This window comes from Sylvia atricapilla, chromosome 1, assembly GCF_009819655.1.
Source record: "Sylvia atricapilla isolate bSylAtr1 chromosome 1, bSylAtr1.pri, whole genome shotgun sequence".
NCBI lineage: Eukaryota > Metazoa > Chordata > Aves > Passeriformes > Sylviidae > Sylvia > Sylvia atricapilla.
In genome coordinates, this window is record NC_089140.1 from 145,128,032 (window position 1) to 145,144,451 (window position 16,420).

At 39.7% G+C, this 16,420-nt stretch overlaps 1 protein-coding gene across 1 annotated transcript in view; it reads left to right on the top strand.

Moving 5' to 3' along the window:
* Positions 1 to 10,577, top strand: part of TG (thyroglobulin) — a 143,812-nt gene extending 133,235 nt beyond the window's left edge. The window contains exons 44-46 of the mRNA XM_066316925.1: positions 4,436 to 4,576; positions 5,363 to 5,553; positions 10,227 to 10,577. Of these exons, the coding sequence (XP_066173022.1) occupies positions 4,436 to 4,576; positions 5,363 to 5,553; positions 10,227 to 10,339 (445 nt within the window). The 3' untranslated portion in view covers positions 10,340 to 10,577. The remainder of the gene's footprint in view (positions 1 to 4,435; positions 4,577 to 5,362; positions 5,554 to 10,226) is intronic.
* The last annotated feature ends 5,843 nt before the right edge of the window (positions 10,578 to 16,420 follow it).

Below are 16,420 nucleotides of genomic sequence, written 5' to 3' on the forward strand. Positions count from 1 at the left end.
CAGAAGAGCACAGAGGCAGTGGCACATTTTATGTAAATCATATTCTCTTCTCCTGGGACAGAGTTGTTGTGAAATCCTATTTCAGCTCAAATCAGCAGGAGGTTTATGAGCAGCCTATGAGTCTGGATTTCACCTGTGCTGTTCAACTCACTCAGCATGTAAATAACCTGTTCTCAGTAAAGCCAAGTGACACTGAAGAGATGGGGATTTTTACTTGGCATGTCCTTGCCAGTGAGATACTGAATAAGGCCTTGATTGTGAGATGGGAACTCAAAGCCATGATCTCTTCTCGAACACAAAATCTTTCACAGAATTTTAGAATGAGCAGTTATTCTCAAAAAAGTTTACATTAAAGGATAAATGGTTTTCTTATCTCACCAATCTATCACAGATTGCCAACATCTGCTTTATTGGTGACTGAATGAGTTTGAGTACAATATTTCTTCTGCATTTCTCAGATGATCACTGGTAATTCTGGCTGAACTCTAGCTAGTTATATTTTTAAAATTTAAATTATTAAATAGCAGTGGGAAGTTTGGTGTTTTGGTGTCGTATTGGATATCATTGGAATTTTGAGCTAATTTATTTTGGCTTCTGTCTGTGTGTGGAGGTTTAAAAAATAACCAAAAACTACATTAAGGCAACTAAGAATAGAAGCTGTGACTCAAAATGCTTTGAGATTAGTTGGAATGGAGAGTAAGGACTATTTTTAAATGAAAGGAAAAGGAGAAATATTAGGCTAGAGTAGACCATTAATCATCAAAATGAGTTTCCAGTATGAAATAATTAGCCAGATCTAGAACAAGGACAAGGTTCAAAATGAGATCTATGTCCTAATTTACTGTAGATCACACTGTGAGGTCCCTGCAGCCCCAGCTCTGAGCTGTGCATTCAGTCCCAATGCAGCATGGTAGTCTGCCAGATCATATTCTTCTGTTCTGACTGCTCTGATTACTGTATTGCCAGTAATGACAATTCCATTTTGCAAACAAAATTTTTGAGGATTTCTGAATTGGGGTGGTAGTGAGGCAGTTTGGTTTGGGGTTTTTTTGTCTGGTTTTATTTGTTAGTTATTAATTTGGCTTGGGATTTTGGTTGTTTTTTTTCTGTTCCAAAAGCTTGCAATTAAAATGGTAACTTCAGCTCCTGGACATGGGGGCTTATATCTATGGTCTCTTTTATTTGGAACCAGATTTTAAACAAAATCAACCATAACCAGGGTGGTTTTGTTATAAATTCTGATCTACTCATCTTTTACTCTTCCCTGTTGAAGCTGTCCTTTGTATGTGAAAGTAGCCACAGCTCTGTAAAGGGAGAAGTGGAGTATCTGATAGCTGAGTAATCTCTTTCTGTCTTTTCTACTTGGAAATTTTAATGGAAAATCCATATTAGGTTTAAGGAAAATTCTCTCAGAACCTATACCTTCCCAATTAAAGGGCTTGGCGTGGATAATAAAAATTCCCAGCAAATTATATTTCAGAGTCTGCTGTTAAATCGTTGGTTATTAACATCACAAAGTTTCTGATTTTACCATCTATTTTTCTGTAAACTGGACTGCAGTAGCACCTTCGTCTGAGGTGAAGTAAGAATTACCCATGGAGGGCTCATTTTAATGAAAACAAAGTTGTAGGATCTGGCTTCTATCTTCCCCACAGCTTAATTTACCAAATAAAAAGAGCTGTGAATTTATTTTTAAAAATATTGACATCTTTAAAAGCAAAACTATACAGACAAGATCTGAAAAGCTACCTGTGCACAAAGTACTACTCCTGTAAAGTCACCATGGCTAAGATTTCATCCTTACACTCAATTACATTCACTGCCGTCTTAAAATAACAGATCCAGTCCTGGAAAAGGGACTTCTGGAGGAAGTTAGTTGCTACTTGGTTTCCTAAAAAAGCCCTTTTGCCCTTGTCTCTGCAAATTGTCCTCCCTTTGATCAAATTGTCCTCTGACGTCCAACAGCTGAGGGACCTTCACATCCCCATTTAGAGCTGCTGATTTTGAGTACAAGCTTGGTATCCTGGGAGTGCAGTTTGGAGCAGCTCAGGAAATAAAAACCTCCCTTCAGAGCTGGCAGTGTACAACAGAAAAGCTATAAATACTTATTTGTCTCTCCTTTCTTTCTCTCACTCCACTTTTGTTCTGGTAAAAGCAGTGTCACTACCTGGTGTTACCTTAAGTGTGCTCAGAGCTCGCTCCTACAAGTCTCCGAAATCCTTGTTTGGGAATTTCTGGGCATTTTGCACTTCCCTCTGATCTCTTCTGATCCAAATCATTCCATGGTTCTATTATTCTATGATTCTCTGATTCTCTAATTCTGTGGTTCTATGATCATGATTCTATGATTCTCTGATCAGAGTTTGAGGAAGGAGACATATCTATGATGTCTGTGATATTTTCCATCCAGCTGTGATCTAGATGTTTCCCTGTTGCCTTTCCTGTTCTTCTGTTTGTGCCTCTTTTCCCTCTTATGCTTAGTGGGTTTTTTCTCATCCTCATGTTTTCTTTCTCATCAACTAGAAATATTGAAAGCAGTCTGTGAAATTGTAGAGTTGTGTACCTTTATAACTCTCTATCAAACCAAGTAGAATCATACAAATAATTTAAAAAAAAATTCTCTATGAGATTGCTGATTTTTTAGTCTGGGCTGTGACCTTAACAGTTTTCACCTCTAAAAATATAGGGGCTAAGAACAAAATCTTATTTGGGGGGAAACCTTCAGTCCCAGCTTACTTATTTTAGTTTTACAGCTAAGTTCACCTCTGCTATGTAGTCCCTAAATCAGTACATTTGTCTCCTCATTGCACATCAACTAATTTCATGTCCTCTAATCTAATCAAAAGTGATTTGTCTTTGCCAAAAAAATTGCCTCTTTAAGTATATCATACCTTTGCTGCAATACTGACACTAGAAATTGCTGTTATGTACTGGGCCAAGAAAATTATTTTTAAGGCAAAATTATTAAACTATGATCTTGCTTAATCCTTCTATAAATATTTGGGGAAGAAAAATATGCTTTAATGTTGTTTCAGTTCTACATTTTTTTGGTGAATAATCTGTGAATAATTCACTTTCCAGATGCAAAGTATTATTGAGGTATTATGATAAGACTAAAGAAAACACAACCCAAGATGTATTTCATTTAGAGGGCTTTGTGCTTTTCAAAATAGAGGCTTTGGTGCCACCAGTCATAAAATGTAAAGCAGTCATCTTGCTTTTAGACCACCTGCCCATAATGGTGGTGGAACACTCCTTGTTCCAATGGAGGCAGTATCAGGGTCGTACCAGTGCTGCTGCATTTCATGTCCAAAGATAAAATAGTTTCAGTTGTGCTACCTTTTGACAAATGCCACTGCAGATGGAATCTTGTTGAGTGGATCTGGGATTTGTTTGTTCTTGCTTCACAGACATCTGTTCCTTGTCCCAGGTCCCCTGATGCTGTCTGCCTTCGTGCAGCATTAAACCAAGTCAATAAGACCTTTGTCCAAATGTGGGGATATGAAAAATGCAATTGGACCAGGCCAGAAATATCTCCTCCTGAGCTGTGGTTCAAAGCTATGTGTAGAACATAGTTTAGCTATAATTTTATTAGTAAAAGTTGGCCACTGTTTTCTGCAGGACGTGAAAATGTTGAGGTGCCTGACTTTTGCAATTAGGTCCTGCATGTCTTACCTGTCTCTGAATTGTTGAAATATTCCTTATAGAAAAATTATAAGTATTACGTGGAACTAAACAGCAGTTGTTCTTTCTTAAATCTGATCAAGGTGATTATCTCAAGCTGTTTTGACTTGTCTGCCATATAAAACTTGGAGAGAACAGAGTGTATGAACTAAAACCACCCAGCCAGCAAAGAAATTAGATTAAAACTATGTTTAAGAAAAATCTTCATAAACATCTCCTGTTACATATTTTCTTATCCAGAATCCTGGCCACAATGAAGTCAATGGAAAAACTCCATTTTCTGCTTTAAAAAGGCCAGAATTTTATTCCAAGTCTGTGAAATAAGCCATAATTAACCTTCCATTGTGGCTGCCAGAATCCATGTCACCACTTGCTTCCACTTTCTGAATTTAATTTTAGTGAAAATCTGTCCAAAACTTAAGAGGCATTTAAGAAATAGCCAAGTGACTTTCTCCCTCTATCACTCTCTCTTACACACACAATTAATTTAGAAAATGTGCCCTAGTGCCTTCCACAGTTTCCTTTTGTAACAGATGTTAAAGACCCTGCACTAACATAATGGAAAATTCTCCTTGTTATTGCTTGTCCTTTTATGTTTTGGATCGAAAAAGTCCCACAGCTCACCGCATTCTAATTAATGGTCATTAATTATTTACAACTTTGCTTTATTCTCTGAATTAATTTATTTTCCTTTCTTCTATAAATAAATAAATGATGGTTTTAATTATCTTTCTATAAATCTTGTGTTTAGCTCAGGTCAGGAGTTCCTGATGGATGTTCAGTATGCATTTGGTCTACCCTTTTACCCAAAGTATGAAGCACAATATACTGAGGAAGAAAAGGGCCTTTCCTTGCAAATTATGCAGTATATCTCGAATTTCATAAACTCTGGGTAAGTGTGGGGTTTTTAAGAATCGCTGTGACTGGGGAGATGGTGAGAAGTAGAGGGAGCATAGTCAGTCCAGACCTAGCCCTCACTTAATCATTCTCCATTTCCTCTACTCTTTGTAAGTCTGCAGTGGGATTTGGTCCACACTGATGGAAAGTCATGGCCAAGTTACCAGGCAGAGCAGCCACTAGAGGTTTATAGTATGAAACTTACCTAGGAGGAATAGACATTTTTTCTCCATTGACCAGATGCAAATTCTACTAAAGTATATGCAGGCTTCAAAGGCCTTGGTGTTGTCTCCACACCTTAGTTCTAGGACCTAAATTCTGAAACCTCTTGGCTAAGAGTTCTCTTTTTCCCATAAGAAAAGGGGAAGCACAAGAAGACAGTGCACTCTCCACAAGCTACTCTGTGAACATCATTCTGTGCTACTGTGCTGTGGCCATTCATGAGAATGAGGAGTATTTCTGGAAACATAGTGTGAGAGTGGTGGGAACAGTGACTTAATTTGCTTTTTACAGTATCTTCAGTTGGGCTGGGATTGAGGGCTGTTGAGGGTGTTCATCAGCCTGTGTCTATACAGGTTCTGTTTACCTGTTCCTTTGGAAGTGAACCAGACTAAAAAGGTACTGTCAGATGAGGCCCTGTGAATGGTTCACCAATCTGGACTGAATTTGAACCCTGCTGGTCAGAGGGACTGGATACACATTTCCCTGACCTAGCCAATCTTCTTATCAGTTTACTGTTCATGTCATTCTTTCCTAATGGTGATGTCTCCCACTCCCTTAGAAATCCAAACTACGTCCACAGTTTCTCGAGAAGAATGCTGGGTGTGATGCCTGCCTGGCCTATGTATCTGTCAAGTGATGATGGTGATAACTACAAGGAATTCACTGTTTCTTTGCCGACTCTTAAAGGACTGAAAAAAGCAGACTGTTCCTTTTGGTTAGATTATATCACAAGGCTGAAAGCATCCACAGGTGAGAAGAGTGTTTTCTGACGTTAAATAAACCCTAAATTCTCTGCTAAATGTTTTCGTCAGACTGTAGTGCTGTTACATCAGTGTGGAAAAACACTTTTTGCAAATTAAACACTTTGCAATGTCCAGGGTGTATAGTTAAGAATGTAACACTAAACAAATCTACTTTATAGCAGATAATGTGTAATAAAGTTTAATTGTCTTAGAGTTTAACCAGCTAGAGAAATCTTCTTGTTATGAAGAAGATGTGTCTTGTTATGTATAGAAGAAGTGTTGAAGACATATAGAGAGCTTGTCCCTGCTTACAGTCATAATGTAGACTCTGGATAAGCTGAAAAGCTGTGTATACATGCCTCTTTTGTCTACTGGAAGCACCTAACATGAGAATGTTGAGACGCCTATGACTTAGGAGAAGCACAAATAATTTCCATTCACTGTAAAGTTGCAGCTGAAGCTTTATATCTTATTACAGTTCCTGCATGCTTTTACTTTTCACTAGATTAGTTTCTTCGACTTCTTTTATAGCTGTGGTGATTATGCCCCTTGCATGTCTCCTTTTATATTTGCCATAAATTTCAATGCAGCTATAAGAGCCCTTCAATTTTTTCTTACTGCTTAGGACAATAAAACCAACTCTGCTTAGATTGCAATCTGCTGCCTGTCCTGAATTTATTCTAGTAAATAAACTCCCCTTCATATCTGTGTATCTTGTAAATAAATATGGATAGCCTCAGGCAAGGCAAACAAAACCATCCCTTTTTGGCAGGCAGAGATGTTTTGAATTGTTCTTGGAGGCCTGCAAGTTTGCATGTGTTTTTTATGTCCTAAGGATTCATCTTCACAATGAACAGAGTTCAGGCTCTCTCTGCTTTGGGCGCTCGTGAATTTCTGAGAACAAAATGTGCTTTCCAAGACACCAAGCTACCCAGGCTGTATGTGGCAGACAGAAGACCCCAAATTGCCTGAGGCTGATGTTTGAGTGACACAAAACTAAAATGTCTCAGAACCATCAAACTGGTGGTTCTGATGCAAACACAAAGCATCAATTCTCTCATTAACAGACAGCCTCAATCTTTCTTCAAAAGTGGAGTCAAGATTTTGTTGTCAGCCTTTTCATCAGTTTCTTGGTATCCCTCAATGTCTTTCAAGTTCAGAGGGAATACTTTTATCTCTTCAATGGTCTTGTGCTGATTGAGGTATTGCTAATTTTCAAAGCTTTATTCTGATGTTTAAACAGTCCTGGCATTAACTTCTAGATCTTTTTGGACCGCATCTCACAGCACTGTGGCTGTGTAATGCCGGACTGGGCTGAAGTCACAGCTCTGCTGGAATGACTGCTGACTGAGCACCACGGACAGAGACTATTCCTAGCACCTATGGAAATTCCCCTAAAAAGTGGAAAAATATCCACCAAGGCATATTTTTTTTGACATAGACAAGATTTAAAACTATCCAAACTGGTATAGGAACACAAAGTTCATGTATGAGTTGGTCCAATGATCTGTCTAGCTCAATATCCTGCTATTGTCCATGCCCAAAGCCAAATACTTGAATGTTAAACATAAAAACACAGGGAGGGAGATAAAAACACACTTGAAGAGTTCACAAAGTTGAGTAAAATTTTTGAAAATAAGCCATAAAGTGTGAAATTTATGGAGTATGGATTGTCCGGGAGAGGTTTAAAAAGTACACGTCAAAAGTACATGTTAATCTTCAAGCAGAACTGAGTACACCCAGCTGGCTCTTTAAGCCAGTATTTGCTTGGCCTCAGCACCATGGTAATGCAGTTACACAGCTGATTTCTGCTAAGTTCCATTCCACAGCAATGTTGGCTTGACACTTTGCTTTGATAGTCATTTTAATCTGTTCTCTCTCTTGAATACTAAACTTTCTCATAAAATTTAAATAGACATCACATCAAACCCTTTTCTGCTACAGACCCCTTAGCCTGGGATGGTAACTTATAGAGACATCCTGTGAGTCTCTTGATAACAATCTGAGCTCAAGTCCTTATGAAAAAAGATTCCTAATGTTATCAGTTCAGTTCGAAAGATTGCATAAAACTCAGATAGTGATGGCTGAACACCCTTAATTTATTTTTAGAGGATGTTGTGCTGAAATTCATGCCAAAACAGGGTCAGTCCACCAGTACAAGTTCATCACTTGCATTGCTCCCAAAAATTAGATTCTGCAGGAATTGAATCCCTATGCATTATGTTATTACCTCGTTGATGTGTGTCCCTGCACCCGAGGTAGTTTTCTGTACTTCCCTTCAGAACCTAAGCGTTGCACCTCTGTTGTTCCCTGGCTGCTCCAGCCTCTCTTCCTGCAATGCTGTCCTGTGGGACATTGGCATATGCTGAACATTGAGAGAACAATGGTGCAAACCATTTTTGGATGTTGTACTAATTCCTGAGGGAGATCTGTTTGTCTGTCAGCTACCCTGAGATCCAATCTAACCCTTTTCTTCCTTTCAATAATTATAAATGTTCGTGCTAGTGTTCTTGGATTGTTGTTGTGGGTTGCAATTTATGGCCTCATGCCAAGTAGATGGAATTTGCAAGTGTGCAGCGAGAAGGACAGATCACAAAACATTCCAGTCTTCACATCTAAGTACAAAGGTGTACAGGATCTAGTATGATGCAATCTCGACCAGCTGTGCTGATTCATTCATCTCATCTTTTCCTTGAAATCAATATTTTTTCCAGCTTCATATACCATGTGGAATCTATAAGCAAAAGAATCCCCAATATATTTCAATAAAATGGAGAACTGGACAGACAAATGATCATAAAATATAACTGGAACTGGCATTTTAAAATTTTTCTCAATCCTTTGGATACTGCCATGGGAAATATCATGACTTGGAAATGTCAAATTAGGGATGACTAAAGGCTCAAAGCTCAATATTTCTGTCCAACAGACAACTGAGATATTCTTCGCTGAGATTTAAGCTAAACTCATAAATTTTCAGCTTCTGGAATAAAACCTCTGATATTAAAAATCTGAGATGTCTTTTAGGCTATTCACTGCGGGATCTAGAAGCTGTTGTTTATCTTAATTCTTAATTTTCTTTTCATCTCATAAAAAATACTGTCCAAGTTGGTGTTTCATTTTGTGATCAGACCAAAATATTTAATGACAGAATGTATCATTCCCTGGCGCATAATTGGAATGTATGTTGTTGTATTTGAAGATAATTTTTAAAAAATTATGTCATGAATGCAATGATTCATCATAATGTTTGTTGGCAGTGCCATTACAAACTATGAAGGGAACTTGGAATGTGTTTCATTGCAGATGAACTAATAATCTCTTGAAGTTTTGTTTGAGACCAGTTTGTAAAGTAGACATTTTGGGGAGCAGGTTGCTTGGGGAATTATGAAAGCAATGGTGCTTGAAGAGGTTTGGAGTTCCCATGGTTGCATTTCAAAGACATGCTTTATATTTTGAATTATGACGGTTTCCAGGGGAAACATCAAAATGAGAAACAAGAAGAGTGGCAGTTGTGGAAAAAAAGAGCTGTGGACAGCTTTTTCCAGGGAATGTGTTAATAACTTGAAATTCAGTTAGAAATTCAGTTTAAAAAAGGAGCTCCAGAATGTTTATGTCTATTCAGGCAGATGTTTGAATGCTAACATTCCCCTTACATAGTGTGGTGGACTGTGTGCCTAACAGTGAGTCCCTTTATAAGATGCCTCTCACAGCATCCCAAACAGGTGGACTTGGATCCAGTCTACATCTCTTACTCCTCTAGCTGATGTCTAAACAGAACCAACCCTCCTAAAGTGAGTGCCTCTGTAAGCAGTCTTTCAGCTGGGGAAAAAACATACTTTTAGTGTCTCACAGTGAAATCTTGTCTGCCAACTCATGTGCCTAAATTTCGACTTTTAGGCATATTTTCCATGCCCAAGTTAGCCAGATTGGACTTTATCTGTAGAAAATTCAACAGGTAGCAAAGCTGGAGCCTTCTTCATGAGCTCTGGGATGCCATGTGTAACCAAACAAGAATCCAAACAAAGTAAAAGCGTTCAGAGTTCAGACTTGAACCAAAACTGAATCAGGAATGTTGTGGTTAGCATTCATCTTTTATCCTTTCTAGTCACACCTTCTTTTTGGAAATCTCAAACAGAAAACATTCCTTTAGGATGAGGGACAACTGTGGAGCAATGAGAGCACTCTGGCTATGAGACATCAAATAAAAACCTCAGTACACTTTCTTGACATAGCTTGGTGGTGTTAAGGCAACTGCACCACTGGGTTGAATAGGGTTGAAGACTGAAATCATGGAAGATAAAAGGTAACAAAAGATCTGTTGCAGGTGGGTGGTTGGGGCTTTTTGTATTACAGACAAAAAATTAATATTGCCCACACTTCCTGCCTGGCAGGGTATCTTCAGGAGATAATAGAAAAATAAATTCTTGCATGAGTGGAGAAAAAGCTATTGTGTATTCCAATGGCATTTATTTAAAGGAAAATACTTAATTACCATGAGGTGATCTGCCATTACTCTAAAGCATTTTGCAAATGGGCTGCCAACTAAGGAAAACGGTTTCCTGAACATTTATAGCTGCATAAAAGGTTTTTAGGTGTGATTGACAAAGTGTGAACAATGTAGCTGGCAGAATCAACAATATGACATCTATTTTAATCTTAATTGTATTGTCTTTTCAGGAAGTGCAAGTGGTGGAAAGCCATCTGCAGAAAACAGCTCTGATGAAACTCCAAGTGAAGTTACCTCCCTGGAGAGCCAGCCCCTGGGGGATGAGGTGGCTTACAGCAGATAGGGAATCACAGGGCTGTAGGGTGGCTTTGTCACAAAATTGTACATCCACACAACCATCTCACAGCAGATGAGTCCTTTAGTTAACTTTCTCCACAAGTAAAGTAGATTTTTCAGTAAGTAGTTTTCAAGAAAATTGATGAATATGACATAAAATAAACACTACAGCTATTGATTTAAGTGAAAAGAGACTGTAATTAAAAAAAATAAAGTATCAATAAAAACAGCAAAACCAAAACAAATACACTTAGTCTGTATTTCTTGCAACTACACAAATGCCAGCATATTCTAGTACCACCAGCCAGAAAAGGACATATATTAAAAGACTTAGAAGCCCCTCATTGATGAGGCTCAGATTTGTTAAATGTCAAATCTGTCTGGTCAAATCCAACAGGAGATTTAATTAGAAAAGTACACGGGAGGACTGACTGACAGAGGTCAGGAAACTTTAGCCTTAGTGATACTGAGAAGCCAAGTCTGCTCCCACATATACTTCCTAGTAAGAAAAATACATTCCCAGACTATTTAGGTCATTGTGCTTTAAACTGAAATACCAAAGAGTGCAGTGATCTGGTACTGAAGCAATGCACAGAAGCACGATGACTAGAGCCATGATTTCCTCCTTCCTACTGGAAATAGCTATAATATTTTTAAAGTGAAGCTTTAAAATCTTTAAAACTTCCCATGAGCACACACACAGACAACTCGAATTAATGCCATTGAAGTTATTTCATCTGAACTTTTCGAAAGACAGGCCATCAGAACCTTTCTGTATGTGCTGCTTTTAATACTTGAATATCTAACCTACAGCATTTTGTGTGATTCTTTCACACAGGAGATATTAGGCAACAGAGTAAAAATGTGGAGTATTAGAAATATTTTACCATGCAGAGTTGGAAAGAAAACAACTGACTAAATGGCAATGCTGGAAGGTTGATTGTTTTCGTAAGTACTTGACACATAGAGCAGTTGTCATCCTGTTATTACCCACATCATATAATTCCCTTGGCTAAAATTAAGGACTCAGGCTTTCACCATAACAGCATCATAGCCAATGTTATGTATTACATAAAGATTCACATTCTCTCTAATTTGCTCCAGCTACACTCTATAGCAGTGGTTTATATAGTAGTAATTAGATATTTATGGACCATTGCTCCTCCCTATGTGAGGCTAAAAAAAAAAAAAATAAAGCCAGAGATCCTCCACATGGTTCTCATTTGGTCTTTGAAACACAGACACTGGCCTGGCTGGGATTTTATATAAGTTTCAGGTGTGAGGGAATTTGGTTAATCAGAAGTGTGATAGCCAGCACTTTCAACTTTTGCTCTTTTTTTCTGTTTTATATGAAGTTGATCTGTCCCAAAGCTGAGGGGTCACTGCTTCCTGCCCCTGCAGATGTGAATCCTCTTGCATGGCCTTTGGTCATGATGATATTTGCTCCTTCTCCTTCTGCTCAGGGAAGAGCCTTTGATTCCAGCACTGGCTAAAACTCAGTGAACTTCAGCTAGGAGCTCATGTGCCCTCAAGGACAATTAAGACAGTTTTGAATCAGGATTCCTGACAAATCTACTCACTCTTTGAGAGGCTGGTGTATGACTGGGTCTGGAGAGTGCTGTGTTTCACAGCACAGCTTTTGGATCATTACAAAAGTTTTGATTTTCTTCTTTTAAGGAGACCTCCTTTTCCTTCCTGCTGTTATTCTTCAAATATTCTGCTATCATGGGATGAGAGGCAATGCCTCAGGAGTTTATCTTTCCTGCTTCTTACACAATCACTCTACAGATAGTCTGGTGAGCACGAGTCAATCTAACTGATAGTATCTTCTAGGCCTCTGATCGAAGTCAGATGGGACTGGATATTTTTAAAATTACAGCTGTTTTTCAAAGCTGACTAAGGAACTCTGTAAGTCAAATCCCACTAACCTGTAGGGAATTTGGATGCCCGGTTCCCATTATGGCTTTGAAAACCCCACCCAACATCTGTGCAATGGTCAGTGCTCATTTAGGAGCCTTTTCCCTTTCACGATGAGCAGATGGCCACAGACAAAAGCACCATTGCAATTGGCAGCAGTTCATTGACTCACAAGGGGAGAATCTAGCTTGTTGTTTAGCTTCCCTGGTTCACATTGAGATATTTAGCATGACAGATCAAAAAAGCTTGGGATTTTTTGTTTCATGTGAATAAGACAGTGGCCAGTTTTCAGAGGCAGCCAGCATTTTCATGGCCATTATTAGCATACAGGTACAGTCTTTACACAAAGAAGTAATGCACACCTCCAGAGGGACTCACATATCCCTGTTTTAAATTCAGGAAAGAATTCAGAGGAGTCACAATCAATTTACTGCAGCATTTTATATGTACCACTGAAAGCAGTGATCTGCTCTGCATGTGTCAGCTTAAGTGAAATGAGAGCCCAACTTCAAGAGCAAAGAGACTTGATGTTCTTCTACATTATGCAATCACAGTTGCTCAGATATGTCAATTTAAAATAATAGAAGGATGATTTTTCATTGAAAAGTCTTTTGTTTAAAAGATTTTAGCTGAATACCTCAAAAACAGGATACCTAGGTAAAGCAAGGATTTATTCTGGCTCTGAAGAGTTTGCTCAGTACTTTGATCCTAAAACAGGGAATACAAGTGTGAATTGACAGCTGCTCTTTGAAGTGACAATTCAAAAGTTAATGGCTGGATGTTGGCTACCTGGGAGATTCATCTCAGAAGTAAAGCCCACGTTAAGGTGAAAGATCACTCACGTAACTTACAACCAACTGCTCGGTTTATAGTAGGAAGAGGCCAAAGGAACATCATTTAAATTCAGCATCTGAGATCTGCCAAAAGTGCAAAAAAATTCATGATGGTTGTTCATTCAAAATGCTACCTTGTAGCAGAGAAAGGTGTAGGGCAGTTACACAAGTCAGGTCCTGTTTCACAGGGTATAGATCAGCCTGGAGTGGTGACTAACATCCCTTTGTTCAGAAGATGTAGAGGTGTTTCCAGCAATGTTCACCACAGGGGAGGGATGGACCTCAATCTGACTCTTCCTTTCATCCCAAAAGGAAGCACTCACCATGAAGAGAGCCCTATGTCATCTTCCCATTTTATCCAAATTCATAAACCTTTTCAGGCACCTAACTTAGCACCTTGGGAGCTAACCCTAACACCTGCTGTCCTATCCTTCATTATTGTCTGTAACTCCTACAAGATGTGGGTATGGAATAAGACTTTCAAGGACAGCCAGAGTTGTGCCTGACAGCCTGGTTTCTGTGACTCCAAAGCTCTGTTTTTTCACAGTTTTTGTTGCAGCCTCCCAGGCTGTCAGAAGTTGTGGCTGCAAAATGAAGGTTGAATCACTTGGACATGGTGATGCAAGGGCTGCATGCCCACCCAAGGGAATCTTCGAGGACAAGCTCCCTCAGGAGACAACCTCCCATCTCTGTTAAAACATCATCCTGAAAGAGTGTTTCTGGCCCAGCCAACACAGTCAGAAACTCTGTCACAAGCCTGACTGCTTTCAAAGACAGCAGTTGGCTGGCAGGAGGGAAGGCAAACTCCCAGACGTGTTTGCCTCAGATCACTTACATGGCACTTTGCTTCTTTCATGCCTGGTAATAAACACTTAAACAAGGGCTGAGGCTCTTGATTTTGGCAGGGATCATTCTCTCAAAAGCCATGGGCCTGCCTTTCAGTTGAAGTCAAAAATGTCATCAGAGCCAGAGGCTGCAAGCTGCACTGATTCAGAGCAGTGGCACTCAGAGTGGTGACTGTTTATGAGGGAATGGATTATTCCTTTGCCAAGATGCCACAAGTGCTCCAAAAGGAGCTCTCTCTCTGAAAAGCTATTTTTCATCAACCCCGTATCCACAACCTTCCACCCTGGAGTCCTGCAGATTTGCACCCTTTTTATCACCTTTTTTGGAATATTTTAGCATGCTAAAAATAGATCCCTTGGGCTATACTTAGCTCTCAGTAAGGCCATTGTATCACAGACTGGAGCTCAATGAAGCTTGGTGGAAGACTAGAAAGCTAAATTTTGAGTATGATTCCCAGGGATCAGGTGCTTGGGATCTGCTCAGACAAATCTAACATACTCTTTTTATCCACCACCTTTTGGGTGAAATTTGCCTTTCCTGTTATTGTTCTCATTCATTTCCATTGCATGCTGTTCTCCACAGCTGCCCAGGCTGGTTCTGGTGGAGGACCTCATGCTCTCCATTGTATGTACCTGTCAGTGACCTAAAGCTGGTGACAGAGGTTTAACTTCATTTCAGCACCCATCAAAGGCTGCCTGTTCCAATGTAAGCCCCCAAACATTGTCTTTTATCATTTGCTTGAATCCTCTTTTTCTGTCACCTCATGAGGGCTGCAGGATGAGGGTGGAGTGGAAGGGCAGGTAGGTTTTAAGGTACAACAGTGTAAGAAATTACCCTCAGGAAAAGGTAAATTAGAGGAAGTCACATTCCTACCCTGCCCATGATGCTGCCATAGGTCAGGTTTGTATGAGAAAAATGTCTTGTTTTGTGAGGACACTGGAACTGGGGTAGTTAGTCCACACAGGTCCTTCTGCACAAATCAGTTTACACTAGTGGAGGAGCTTGTGAAACTCCAAAAAATGGGCACTTTTCATCTACCATGGTGATGCTTTTGCCAGCACAGAAGTGTATCAAGAAATTCACATTCCCCAACTGATTTTGGTTTCCTTACAGCACCTGAGCCAACAGGAAATGCTGTTCTGGAAGAGTCCTGCTTCATATTCACAGCCCTCCCTGGGCTGCTGTGCCTGAGCTTGCCAGCACTCAGCCTCTTTCCTGCCCACTCTTCCTCCTGCCCTCGGCAGCTGCTTTTGCTCTTCTCTTTAACCCCTAATTATTTTTTTCAACTCCGTCCCATTTTTTCTCATTGTCTATATTGATTTCAGACAACTCTTCTCCCTCACCTTAAAGCTGAGCCTCTGGTGCAAAGCCAACAGCTGGGGTACACTGCAGAGTTCCAGCAAGGTATCCCTCTGCTCTTCAGGTGAGACTCCTCACTTAGCAAGGACCACAGCTCCTGCCCATTCTGGTTTCTGTGTTATGATTCTGTCCTTAACTGCAGCAAACCCCAACAGAATTTTTTACCTGCTGTGAGAAGAACTTTGTTGTTCTTCTGCTGTGGGGAACTCAGACCTACTCTACTACCCTTTTCCTTGAGATTTAATTCACATTTCATGATGATTATGAATAAAAAAATAAATAGAGGGAGGAAGAAAATTTATATTAATATAGTGGTTTTGATGTTAAAAGGTGCTTGGGGACTTAGTTTAGTGCTGGTTAAAGGAATGGAGCTCTGCAGAAAGCAGGTGATTCACAGCCCCTAAGAGCAACATTTTGGGGTAGTAGATAAAATCTAATGGTATAGTATAAAGGAAAAAAAAATTCAAACTGCACTGCAGTGCTGCTTGAGACACAACATCTTTAATTCCCACTCAGCATTTTCACTCAACCACCACAGTAAATAGGTCTGTGAATGAAAGTCTGCTGAGATAAAAGAACCTGCATAACAGCTGACATCAAAAGAAAGGCCTTTTTTTTTTCCCCTAATACATTGGAGATGTTGTTTCCAACAAGAACAATTCATCCAAGTGAAATTCTGTCCGCTTGTACTGCAGCCAGATCAGGAACACTTCCTGCAACTGGCCAAGAAAGTGTCTGGCCCTGGAAGCAGCCTGAAGTTCTGAGTACTTTTAAATGAAACAAAAGCCAAATAGAGCTGAGGTCTTCTCCCACTGAAGCCCTCAGCTAAAATCTCTCTGGCTTCAAATCTGTCCTCCCTGATGAGAGCAATGGCCAGGCAAGAGCAAAACAAACTTGCTGACACTGCAAGACCAGCAAGCCCCAGCCTTAGAAAGGGGGAGTGCTGCAGGGCTGAACCTGGTCCATGCTCATTTAGAAACAGCTGGGGCAAAATTCCAGCCGCAACACCCTGTGGGCTGCAGTGCAGACAGAACCAGGGCAAGAGGTAAAAGCATCAAATACCAGATCATGATAGTTGATTACTAACTTAGGTGTTGATTTTTTTGCAAGAAGGACCAGAGACCTGCAGGGAC